Source organism: Gymnoscopelus braueri, assembly GCF_963280865.1.
Source record: "Gymnoscopelus braueri genome assembly, chromosome: 10".
Classification (NCBI taxonomy): Eukaryota; Metazoa; Chordata; class Actinopteri; order Myctophiformes; family Myctophidae; genus Gymnoscopelus; species Gymnoscopelus braueri.
The window spans coordinates 24,904,387-24,917,419 of record NC_137611.1 but is presented as its reverse complement, the minus strand read 5'-3'; the positions used below and the strand labels follow the sequence as shown (position 1 = coordinate 24,917,419).

The 13,033-nt window shown below is 39.5% G+C and overlaps 1 protein-coding gene across 1 annotated transcript in view; it reads right to left on the bottom strand.

The window, feature by feature from the left end:
- Window positions 1–5,325: 5,325 nt before the first annotated feature.
- Window positions 5,326–13,033, bottom strand: part of pth1r (parathyroid hormone 1 receptor) — a 59,126-nt gene continuing 51,418 nt past the window's right edge. The window contains exons 11-13 of the mRNA XM_080440476.1: window positions 11,392–11,533; window positions 10,270–10,311; window positions 5,326–10,003 (exon numbers count right to left, since the gene is read on the bottom strand). Of these exons, the coding sequence (XP_080296602.1) occupies window positions 9,641–10,003; window positions 10,270–10,311; window positions 11,392–11,533 (547 nt within the window). The 3' untranslated portion in view covers window positions 5,326–9,640. The remainder of the gene's footprint in view (window positions 10,004–10,269; window positions 10,312–11,391; window positions 11,534–13,033) is intronic.

Genomic DNA, 13,033 nt, shown 5'->3' with positions numbered 1-13,033 from the left:
AAGCAGGATAGGAGGACAATAATGACACACGAAAATATCAATGTTCTACAAGGCACGTCAGTGTAGGGTTATGACACTCAAAAGAGTAAACATATTTTTCAAAATAGTAAAAAAAATGCCAAAAAAGTTTAGGCACAAGGTGACGCACAAAAGGTGCTCAAGTGTGCATGTAGCCTGCAACTCACTCAATGTCCATGGGCCTTGAAAGAACAAGCTCAACCTCTATTGTGATCCTGAGAACTATCCTTTAGCAAGGTGGTGGCTATTGATTCACTTGGATTGCCACTCTGCAAGCAAGCTCAGAGAACAAGCTGACAAAAGGATAGTGACCTATTTATTGTACAGGGAATAAATGCAGAGGTTACAGTACATACACTTGGCTGGAATCTAATGAATAGACTTGATTGAGAAAGAAGCAGGATGGGAATTCTATAATGATACACGAGAAAACATGATGTTCTTCAAGGCACATCATTGTTGCGTTATGAAACTCAAAATAGTCAAACACCCACAAAGTTTACTTGCATTCACAGTTACAGCAGCCTGTACCTGATGAAGGTTTTGCATACCAATGAATGATGCACATTAATGCATTTTTAAAGCAACATATTCTTGAACAAATTAAAAACCTGTGATGCCTGTAAAGCGGCACTCATGGCATCACAAACATATCTGTATGCTTCCGCAGATGAGAGTGAATCAATACAGATACTGGGGTGTGTAGCAAATCGATACTGGGATGAAGGTCAAAATAAAATATGACTCCATGGATAGATTTATACATAAAACATATACCAATGATTCATCCTACGCATTGCAAGAGATGGCCAGTCCTATATTTAGATGTTTTATGTATCCTAAAGCTGAATGAGTGGTCCACGGTATTGAGAGCCATACCTTTCTGAGGTAAAAACACACATTTAGATAAAGTTTATTAATTTACAAAAACAGCAACTGCTTCTGTACATCCATGTGTGCCATATTAGTCAGCATTGTCTAATACGGTCACTGTCTGGCTTAGATGGATTGATTCTAGTACTAATGAGTTGAACCAAAACAATTGATGAAATGTCCTGGTAATCAGAGTGAAGAGAAGAACTATTGTACACATCCTGATGAACTGGGGCACACACAAACCAATACAAAATTATCAGCATTGTGGCGTATCTGATCCTCTGTGATTTATGTTAATAATTGTACGAGTCTAAATTGGCACTGTGTGAAAAAAGGAGAATCACATGTCCACAAGTAGATTCTTTCCCCATAGCAGGTTCTTGCAGCACTTTATGCTACTCTATGGTTATATTAAGTGTGAAGACCGGACGCCTTTTTAGGAGACCGGAAGCAGGTTGGCGTCCGCCCACTTCACGCAGATAGCTACGCGAGACGCGAGACTACACAGATACAGGAAGTAAACCGGAGATGGTGTGTTTTGCCGATTTTAGTTGGGAGAGTCTTGGTTTTTTTTGTCGATCTGCTAGTTTTGCTATGGCCGGGTGGGGGCGGGGTGGCTGGGAGTGGGACATACCATATAAATAGGCTATGGGACATTTGGACTGCTCCACTCCTTGAAATAATAATAATAATAATAATAATAATAATAATAATAATAATAATAATAATAATTATTATTATTATTATTATTACACTTAGTAGTATTATTATTAGTATTAATTAGTACCAAAAGTAAAAGCACTCATTATGCATTGCAGAACTTCCCATTTCAAGTTTTCAAATGTAAACACATTATTTGAAAATAGCAGATCTACAAGTTCATTGTGAGCTTGTAGATCTGCTATTTTCAAATGGTTCAAATGTATACAGGGCTGAATTGGTTAATGTATATTTTGTAATAATAATCCAAATCTACAAAGTAACTTGTAGTGGAGTACAAGTATAATATTTGCCTCTGAGATTGAAGCCTCTGAGTAGAAGTAAAAGTATTGAAAATTAGGCACTACTACATTTCAGATTGGGGTCTGCGGCCAAATTCATATCAATTTGCAGGTCCTTGACATGAAAATGTTTGAGAACCTCTGTATTGTTTGAAGGGGCAGCCATAGATCAATGGATAGAGCAGCCGCATGACAAGCAGACGGTAATAGGTTCACTCCCACGCTCGCCAGGGTTAAAAACTTTGTATTTTAAATCCGAACGTTTATGTAGATGTAGTGTCAAAAATGGAGAAAGTGCAAACACCAGGTTGAAGTTCATCCATTAAGGTCATGACAGATCCAGACTGCACTAGCGGTTTGTTTACATTCGACCGCATGGCTCATTTGCATAAGACGTTACCATTTTATCCCACTGTTGAGGGTTAGCAAGACAGTCTTTTATTATATTATTCCTCATTTTGTTGGTTTCCCCCTGAAACCCCTTTACTGTTACAGAGTAGAACTGCCTTAGAATCTCTGCTGATAATGTGGCCATAGCTGAATGGTTAGAGAGCCTGCCTGGCAAGCCATACGTTCCAGGTTCGTTCCCAGGCCTCAGCAATGTATCAAAGTGGCCCTGAACAAGACACTTAAAAGAATAATTCACCCAAAAAATACTTTTGACTCCATCAAGCCTTGAATTCATGGATTTTTTTTGTTTTTGACACATTCCTGAGCACTGACTCAGACATATTGGTTGGATGCATGGCGCATATAATAGGCTATCGCATTGTATAGTAGGCGATAATTCCAATATTCACTATACACTCCTCATGTTTAAGCCTAACTGAATTATATATTTATGGACTTTTTTGGACGACTTGTGCATTTAATTTGTCGGCAATACTTTGCCACGCATTCTCCCTGGATCCATTTATTGCGGCTGGGTTTCCTTTCTTGCTTATTATACATTTTACTTCCTCGTATGATTCCGGGGAGACATCAAATTTCTCTTTTGGGTCTTGAGTCTTACTCAAGACCCAAAAGAGAAATTTGATGTCTTCCCGGGAGCCGGGGTCTTGACTCAAGACTCTTTTGGGTCTTGAGTCTTGGGACTCAAGACCCAAAAGAGAAGTTTGATGTCTCCCCGGGAGCCGGGACCCAAGCCTCAAGACTCTTGAGCTAAAAGGTTTGTGAACCACTGCCATTTAGAACAGTGGTTTTCACCCTTTTTCATGCCAAGGACCCCTAAATTGATATACATTTGGCCGCGGACCCCCATCTGAAAATGTTTTGTGCCAGGGACCCCCAGAAGCAAAGATTTGAGTTAAAAATTTTCGCTTTAAAAATGTATATATATTTCAAAGATATGCACACATTTTCACACAAGATTTTTCAAAAATAGCCAAAGCTAAGTGGTTAAAAATGATTGTGACGCTATCAGTGGCGTACCCACCGTAGAGGCAGGAACAAAAATCTCGCCTCTAAAATCCAAACAGAATAGTGGCCGTCGGACCATTAGCCCGCCTCCTCGTCCATTCACGCGGGCAGGCAGCTAATCACCACGGTATCCATTCAGCAGAGCGACCCTCGCCTAGTGATGCAAATGTATGCCTTTGTCTTCATGGGGTACCAGGAGTGCCAGGGGTGGGGGTCTGGGCCATCACCTGTACTCACCTGGCATAAAAGGGTCTCTGAGAGCAGCTTGAGCCATTCATTACTAAACTACAACACGAAGATACCACCGCTGAAGAATTGATTGATTGATTATACTTGCATATTGTTTTTATTAACGTTTTTCAGTTTTGTAGTCAGTGTGTGTAGTGTTGTTGTGGAACGCCACTGTTCCATGAGCTGCTGCAGTGCTGCTGTTCGCTGTTCAGCCACAGAGAAGAACGCCGCTCTGGTTTTGGGCTCCATGATTGGTCAAGTTCAAGGATTCTGCTATCGACTTTCATGGTCTTTTATAGGAATACGTGAAGCCTGGCTTTACCATCCTGGCTCGACGCAGCCTGGCTTGACAAGGTCTAGCTCGACAAAGTCGCTCTGACTGTCTGACTTCACATTTGAATAAATCATTTGGCTGTTACTGAGCACAAATCAAATTAAATTAATATATAGTGCATATGTTAAATAATGGACAGAAGACCAGGCACACTTGTATCATGTGTGCATCTGTGCATGACCCACTTTAGATAGCATTCATTTGGATTAAATGGTCCTTTCCACTCTTGATGTTGGTAGACATGAGGATATTGATGGTTATATACAGGTCATTGATGGTTTAAGACAGGTTATTGGTGGTTGTAACCAGCATGTTTTCATGTTTCTAAAAGATCATGTACACACCTGCACATGATGCTAATGTTAGGAAGGACAGGCTGGTGACAGGGAAGCACCATAGGAAGCACCATAGATGACCGGGAAGCACCATAGGTCAATATATGAAAAAATATCACGTACCCCCAAAGAAATTGATATAAGGGTTTTCAATGGATTCTGGTAGTATGCAATGCAAGAATATACAAAAGTAATCTAGGAAAGATGTAATTTTCAAGACGGCGGCCAAGACTGGCAGCGGCAGTGGCTCAGGGGTAGAGTGGCCGGTAGCGTGGCCGGATGGGAACCGCGAGGTTCCCAGCTCGATCCCGGGCTCCCCCAGAGTGCAACATGCAGAATGCATTTGTCTTTTTTTCCCTCAAATCTTTTGAAAATAGCAGATCTACAAGCTCACAAGCTTGTACCTTGGCTTAAATGGCTTAATTGGTTAATGCATATTTTGTAATAATAATTTAGATCTACCAACTTGTAACAAAAGTTTTAAAATAGTTGTAGTGGAGTAAAAAGTACTGACATTTTAAAAAATACAGAAAAACTATACACAAGTACAGTACTTGAGTAAATCCATCACTGGTTATTGATGGTTATAGACAGGATATTGATGGTTATAGACAGGTTATTGATGATTATAGACAGGATATTGATGATTATAGACAGGATAAGGATATTGATGATTATAGACAGGATATTGATGATTATAGACAGGATATTGATGGTTATAGACAGGTTATTGATTGTTATACACAGGATATTGATGGTTTTATTTAGACGGGTTAATGATGGTTATACACAGGATATTGATGGTACTGCACTAGATGCTGTTGTGAGGACTGAAGTCTTTCTCTTGTATCGTTACAGCTGTAAAGCCAGTGGAAAAAGTAGAGGTGGAAACCGTCTCCGCGGAGGTGGAAGAGAAAGAAAAGAAAAAATCAAAGAAGAAAAAGAAAAAAGAAGAAGAAGAAGAAGAAGAGGTGGTGGTGGAAGAAGAAGAAGAGGAGGCACCCAAAAAGAAAAAAGGAGGCAAGAAAAAGTGAACTGCTACAAAGTGAACTCCTTTTATGGACAACTTTTGCAAAAGGACATTTCATATTTTGCACTTTTTTTTCAAAAAGATATTTTTGTATATTGTATTTAAATAAAATAAAATAAAAACATTTCAGCTAAAATGTATCAGAAATGTGTCTTTTATATATGGATTACTACCTAATTCAATTTCTGACCAGAAAAACAGCCAGCAAATTGTAAATGTACAGTATAACACATTTATTGTCTTCCTTACAGTATACCGATGAACTTTAGAGATCAGAAGACATCTTCATTTTTTTATTCCAAGTTTACATTTACATTACACTTACATCAACTTGCCTAAATCAATATGGCATGATAACAAGAAAAGACTTGTCTTGGCAAATCGTCTCCACACATCTTAAGCATAATCATACGAAAGACCACTTTCTATTCCTCTGAGTACATTTCAATATGAGATAAATAAAGAAAATGAAACATATTTTATACTTCTATGAGAGGTATTTGTACAAAATAAACAATACAACGTTAGCTCTATTAAGATTGGCCTTATTATACACTCAGTTCCAAAACACAATCAATTTACATGATACAATCAGAACAAAATACTGTTATAGGATATTAAAGTGCTCAAATATGAATGTCAATACGTTTTATGAGGGAATCGCAATCAAGATGTTTATGTTCTGAAATGGTCTGCCCTCAGGTAATGAAAGATATTTATATACTGCCTGTGTTGCCTACATAACACTGACCTAAAATACCAAGCTTCCTTACCCAGTGCGAATGAGTGACAACTTGCCACTTGGAGAGTAAATCTATAGCCTTAAGCGTAATGTATACTCTGTAGTACGATGCGGCGCATTGTTTATTTGTTAGCAGTTATTTTTGCAAGCGACAACCTCGCTCGAAAGAGTATAGATTAAGCTTAACAGCTGAGCTCATACATTGTGTTCATCAACCTAGAAGACAGGGAGTAAGTAAAGCACATTATAACTATGGTTTTGTTCATTTGTGTTTACTGGCTACATGCGCCAAACTATTATTTCTATCTTGCTAGGGTTTTACACATTGACGGTGGACAATAGATGTAAGGGAGGGCTATTCTCACAAATACATTTGCTATTGGGGCTAAAAGAGATGTCCTTGAGCTGTATTCTTAAATGTATTACACAGTCCAGTTTATTCTAACAGGAGGAAGGCTATTTGAAGTAGGCAACATGTGATAATTGAGATTCCAATGACCTATTAGCAACTCAGTCAGTCTTTTCCTTTTCCACTATTGTGGGCTGCAGCAATCTGCAATTAGCGTTTCAGTCAAGTTGAGTCATGTCCCAATCACGGCCCCCAGTCCAAGTCCCCATGGAAATGTTCAAGTCCAGTCCAAGTCTAGGTCTTAAAATGCCAAAACACACTCCCCAGAATTCCTCTGATACTTAGTCAAAACGCCGACAGTCAGAAGCGTTTTTAGGTGCAGTGTGGTTCAAGTCTTTCTTGGTGACAGTCAAATAGTGCCCAGTGGCTGATTCAGTGTGTAGAATCAATGTCTACATTTATAAGCTCTGGGTAAGACAAGCCAATTATCTTTTCTAACATTTCTAAAAAGGTCAAAACTGTTTTTCTTCTGCGAGAAAACTGCATGCAGGATGTCAAAGTTCCTTTAAATTGATTCTAATCAAAAACATGTCGGAGTAGTTAGATCTGCATAACTTGTTTAATGTCACTTGTGCTATGTTCACTAGTACAATACTGCTTCAACTGATAGTTATGAGCTTTACTGTCTGTCCTGCCTTTGCACAGTTTTATTACATGTTTGTGCAGAATTGGAGCAAGTGTTGTTAACGTCTACTGTAACAGTAGAGTTTGCATCTCTCTCCCAGACCATAATGGCCCCTATTCTGGCTGATTTCATTTCAACTATAGCAGTTCTAAGCAAACTGGCGGGTGGACTTCTACCTCAAAAGCCGAGTCCATTCCATTTCTCTTTTAACTTCATCTTGACAGTCAAAATCTTCTGGTGGATTTTGAATATGTAGGGTGACAGTACAGTGTTCTGAGAGGAACCCCACAGCTATCACATAACATCCAAACAGACCTGTCAACACATCACACAGTACAGTAAAATGTGGAAGTACAGTATTTAGATGGTTGTTTAACAACAAAATACCAGTATAAATGAACAAAACAAAAACAACAACCTGGAGGTTACAGTAAGTATAATAAGAGAGACAGCTTGCCAGAAAATGATGGACATCATTTTGGCACACTTGTAATTATGGCTTCATTGTGAGAAATCTATAATTACTGATAATGAGTTGTCTGCAACATTTTGGTGACAGGTGGCCTCTCACTCAAGACACTTTTGAGTCTAAAGTCAATTACCATTTAAGTCTGAGTACCTAGTCAGTCAGTCGGTCAGTCATTTTCCTCTGGAGGCTGAATGTCAATCCGGCACACAAGCTTACCAGCCATTTTCCTTTTTGTTATGATGCTGTTGAAACCTTTAGAATGTTGTGTCATTCGAAATATGAGTGAATATTAGCACTGCAAAAATACTGTGCAACTCATTCTGCTGTTTCTTCTTTGGTATAAGAGGAATGTGCCCTAATCTGTAAACCATGAAATCAATACAATATCCACACTTTCTGAAATATTAGGAATAAATGCACAGGACATAATATTTTAAGACTGGTGAATCACTTGAAAGACATATAGTATGTACAGATTCTGATACACGCTGTACCAAACATGCAGTTGCATGAAGGAATAAATTAAACAACAGCTGTACATGCGGCACATGCCTAATCTTGGTTGTGATTAAGATACAGATTTTCACAGAACAGGTATTCAGTTGTTTTAGTGAAACCTGACACTCACGGACACGTGAAAACTGCAGATTACAAGCAGCACTTTACTGTGTTTAAGGTATTTTATAGAACGCTTCATTATATTTTTGATTGAAAGTTCTCCATTAACTGTCAATGAGTTCATCACTTTTACTGTAGACTATATACAGTACGGAACATTCCCAATAATCTGTAGCTAAAACAAAACAAAACAAAACAAAACAAAACAAAACACACTTTCAGTACCTGTACATCAAAACATAGTTTGAATACATATCCATAAACATTAACACGTTTAGCTCACAACTAGAATGGATTTATCATCTTTGTAAACATTGTGACTTCTATTCATATGTATACATATCATATATACAAAAAAAAGCAGCATAACACTGGACCATATGTAAAATATTTTGTGTGCTATTCTTTCATATATACAAAGTCTCGCTTGGATCTTGTGGAATTTGAGAATTTCTTGGAATTCTCTTTAAGCAACATCCCATTGGAAAATAATATAAACATTTACTGTAACTTGTGTTTTTGAGTGCTTTCCCTTGAATGGTTAAGACAACGTGATACCATATCAGATTTTGTTACTGTAACACTAAACCCCTATAGGGAAATAAGTTATAATACTGTTGGTTTAGCATTATATAGTATGTCACAGAATATTGTTATAGAAAACAGAAAATCTAATAATTAAAAATCATGAAATCCATAACCACTAAATGGGTGAAGGGAGAATTTCTCTGAACGCCAAATACTATACAAACGTATGAAAATCATTTAATACAGTCGTAAGACCACCCTCCCATATGCCGGCCACACTAAAAGTACACCACTTCAACAATAATGCAATAATGGAGGACTTCAATTACCTGAGTCTTGTTCCCTTTTACACTGGATCTGAATTTAGTCCATGCAGAGGAATTGAAATGCCATACTACACAGAGAATTACAGTTTCATCCCAATGAAAAGCGGTTTGTACAGCAATAATGTACATGTAGCCTACTCTAAGTCAACTCACCTGACCTGATACACTGCAAACGTGCTGTTTCAATCTGAAGATGATGCGCTGTGTTCTGTTCAGCTACTGTTCAGCTCAGTGTACTCAACATCCACTCAGGGGATCAAGACAAAGAATGAACCCCTAGTCTGTCGAATAGACAAGGACTGAGCAAACTAAATAAAAATACTTTGCCAGTGGACGTGATGTCAGTCTATTTTCTGTTTTCACACATTCAGTATGGTAGGTAGTGGGTGAAAAGTTGATGGCAGTATTTGCTACAACAGAGAAGGTCATCATTGCCCCTCCAAATAAAGGTGTCTCACTTTAAACAGCGATGCACTCTTGTTTTGCCTTAGAGCCTCATCAGTCCAAAATGTTCAGGCGTGATTCACAGGAGAAAAAAACAAACACAAATGGCAGTGATGACGGACATGTATGTAGTCGACTTCTTCGGAACAGAGAGAGATGACCTGACTGTCGGTTCCATATTGTATTCCATCTCGATGTCCTTCATATGGCGCCCTGTAGGCAGGTACAGAGGAGGTCACATGACTGTCTCCCTCTCCTCCTCCACCACAGGAGAAGGTTTCTCCTCCTCGGCAGGCCTCGTGTGGGTAGAGTGCTCCTCCTCTGGGATGTGGAGCTCCTGTCCCGATGAGGGGATTGAGTTCTCAGAAACGGAGCCATTCTTCACATACCCCGGGAGGTTCCGATGCCCATTAACAGGCACGGGTCCCAGCCGTGTGGTGAGGTGTACAGCCAGTGGGCCCCGGGCTGTGACGTTGGTCACACTGGTGTGTGACACCATAGGTCCATAGCTATACGTGTTACTGCCGCTCCGAGCCTTCCTTTTGAAGTCCAGAGCTAGTGTCCTCCTGCTCCAAGACTTCTTGATCTCTGCTTGGACCTTAGAGAATAGGACGAGTCATAAATGTGCATAATTATTGTTAATGTTTACTGTCTCTGATGACAATCATTGTCAGTGTGTTGTTATTCTTTGTTCACTTTTGACTGTCTTCTTTTTACGTGTTTATATGATCCTAGTAGCGCTTCAAATGTGCTTTGAAATACTTTTATGTAAGCAAGATGCTATAAAAAATAGTTTGTAATATTTATTTTCAATATTATTATAACTGAAGATTATGCACAAATCATTAACGTAAAAAATCTTACCTCCCCATTGCAGAAGCAGTAAATAATTGCGACGAATAAACCCTGGAAAAGAAAATAAATGTCAGTCATTTCAACCCATACGAGAGTTCTGCTGTATCTGTAGTAGTGGTCATTGACTAGGGGCAGCATCCTCACTCCTCACTGCCCACGCTAGCTCATGCACGGTGGCAAAACACTAGCTAAGAAAGGTAACTGAAAACACCCGAATTTGTCCCCTTCCTCTCCAGCCACATTAACATAAATTTGGGCACTTAAGCATGTGCTTTTAGTACCCAAATTACAACAGGTGATACAGCTGCAATTTGCTTACACCCTTGCTGTATATCACACTGTTACTACAACATTTAATCAAGAATTAGCTTTGTGACATGACTTGTATATCTGTTGCATGATGCTGCCCTGCTAGTGACCCAAAATTCCCATCACTGGTCTATACAGCACCATATTTGATTCCCACCCCATTTATAGTCTCTCTCTCTCACGTGTTTTTTTGAGTTTCTTTAGTTAGCCAGGGCAGCGCACTTTCACAGATGCAGGGTTCCTATTTCGAGCATGTCATTATAGGCAAAAGAATTCCAGAAATGAAAAGAAAAGAGAAAGAAAAACCAAAATATATATTTGAAATAGGGCTTAAGTCCATTCCAATCCAGCCCAACTGTATTTATAGAGCACATTTCAGGGACACAAATAAGAACACAAAAAACTGTAACGCAAATAAGGATCATAAAACACAAATAAAGTCATAAAACAGAAAAGAAAACCTTCAAACTGGGTTAAAAGCTAGAGGGAAGAAAATGGGTTTTAAGACTTTTTTTTTTTAAACAGAGAGTTAGGAGATCAGCTCAACATGGGAGGGGAGCTCATTCCATAGTTTGGGGGCAGCAACAGAGAAGGCTCGATCCCCCTATGTCTAAGCCTCGTCCTGGGGACAACCAAAAGCAGCTTGCCTGCTGATCTCAATGACCTTGAGGGGACTTAATAATTTAAGGAGGCGATTTAAGTGGTTAAATCCTGGATAAGCTCTGTCAGGTTCATTGAAGACTTCAGGGAGAGAAATAAATGTGTGGACCACAGCATTGGGTTCATATGTCTGGCTCACTGCTGCGGCACCGTTGGCCTTACCTGAAAGGAGTTGAACAGCATCTCATAGTGCATCTGGATCTGCCACGGTATTCCAGACACCTCTGTGTACGGCATACCCATGAACACGATATAGTGAACGCCAAATAGTGGCATCAGCACCAGTGTTGACTTTAAAAGTTTTCTGTAAGTTAAAAGAAAGAACATGTATATTATCACTGTAACGCAAAGTCACATTTATTTTGAAATAGCATATTTCATACATAAAGCCAATTCAAGAATAAAATGACATTAGATATGCTTCAAAAAGAAACAGGCATAAGCTAAAATGTCTTTATAAAAGGCTTCGTAATTGGCACAAGTCTCGAATCCTATGACTGACATGAAGACAGTACAGAGATCTGAAAATTGGTGTAATGTGTTCAACTTTCTTAGTTCTATAAATCCAGAAGCTGCATTCTGAATGAGCTGCACTACTGTATGTAGAACGAGTCTGATAGAGACCAGAGAGAAGACCATTACAGTAGTCTAAGTTACTGGATTTAAAGGCATGGATAAGTTTGTCTACGCTTGAAATAATAACTGTCAGCTACAATGGTCTAAATGTACAGAAGGCTACAGCAATTGGTTGGATACTGACACCAGGATACTGACACCAGGACACTGACACCAGGATACTGACCAGGATACTGACACCAGGGCAGGATACTGACCAGGATACTGACACCAGGGCAGGATACTGACCAGGATACTGACACCAGGATACTGACACCAGGATACTGACCCCAGGATACTGACAGGATACTGACACCAGGATACTGACCAGGATACTGACCAGGATACTGACACCAGGGCAGGATACTGACCAGGATACTGACACCAGGATACTGACACCAGGATACTGACACAGGATACTGACACCAGGATACTGACACCAGGATACTGACAGGATACTGACACAGGATACTGACACCAGGATACTGACACAGGATACTGACACCAGGATACTGACACAGGATACTGACACCAGGATACTGACCAGGATACTGACCAGGATACTGACACAGGATACTGACACCAGGATACTGACACAGGATACTGACACCAGGATACTGACCAGGATACTGACCAGGATACTGACACAGGATACTGACACCAGGATACTGACACAGGATACTGACACCAGGATACTGACACAGGATACTGACACCAGGATACTGACACCAGGATACTGACCAGGATACTGACACAGGATACTGACACCAGGATACTGACCGGGATACTGACCAGGATACTGACACAGGATACTGACACCAGGATACTGATACCACTTTACTGACACCAGAATATGGACACATAGCATCACAAATAATCAAATATTAGGCTTGTTTGACCATTTATGGCTTTTGCAGTGATGTAGTTATCACAAAAGTATCTTTAATGCATAAGGACATTTCCACAAGGCTTCTTTCACTAGGGCAAGGTGATATGAAGTCTGTCTCAAGACCCGCCCTACTCTGCCTCCTTTTTGGTTGGTTGAATTTGTTCTGAGGGTGGTGCGTAAGCCAATCAGAGTGACATCTCACATTGTGTTTTTTTATTTTTTATTATTGATTTATTCAACAGTATAAACCTGTGTAAATGTTTAAAATGTGTCAATTTGAGAATAAAATGACATAATAAC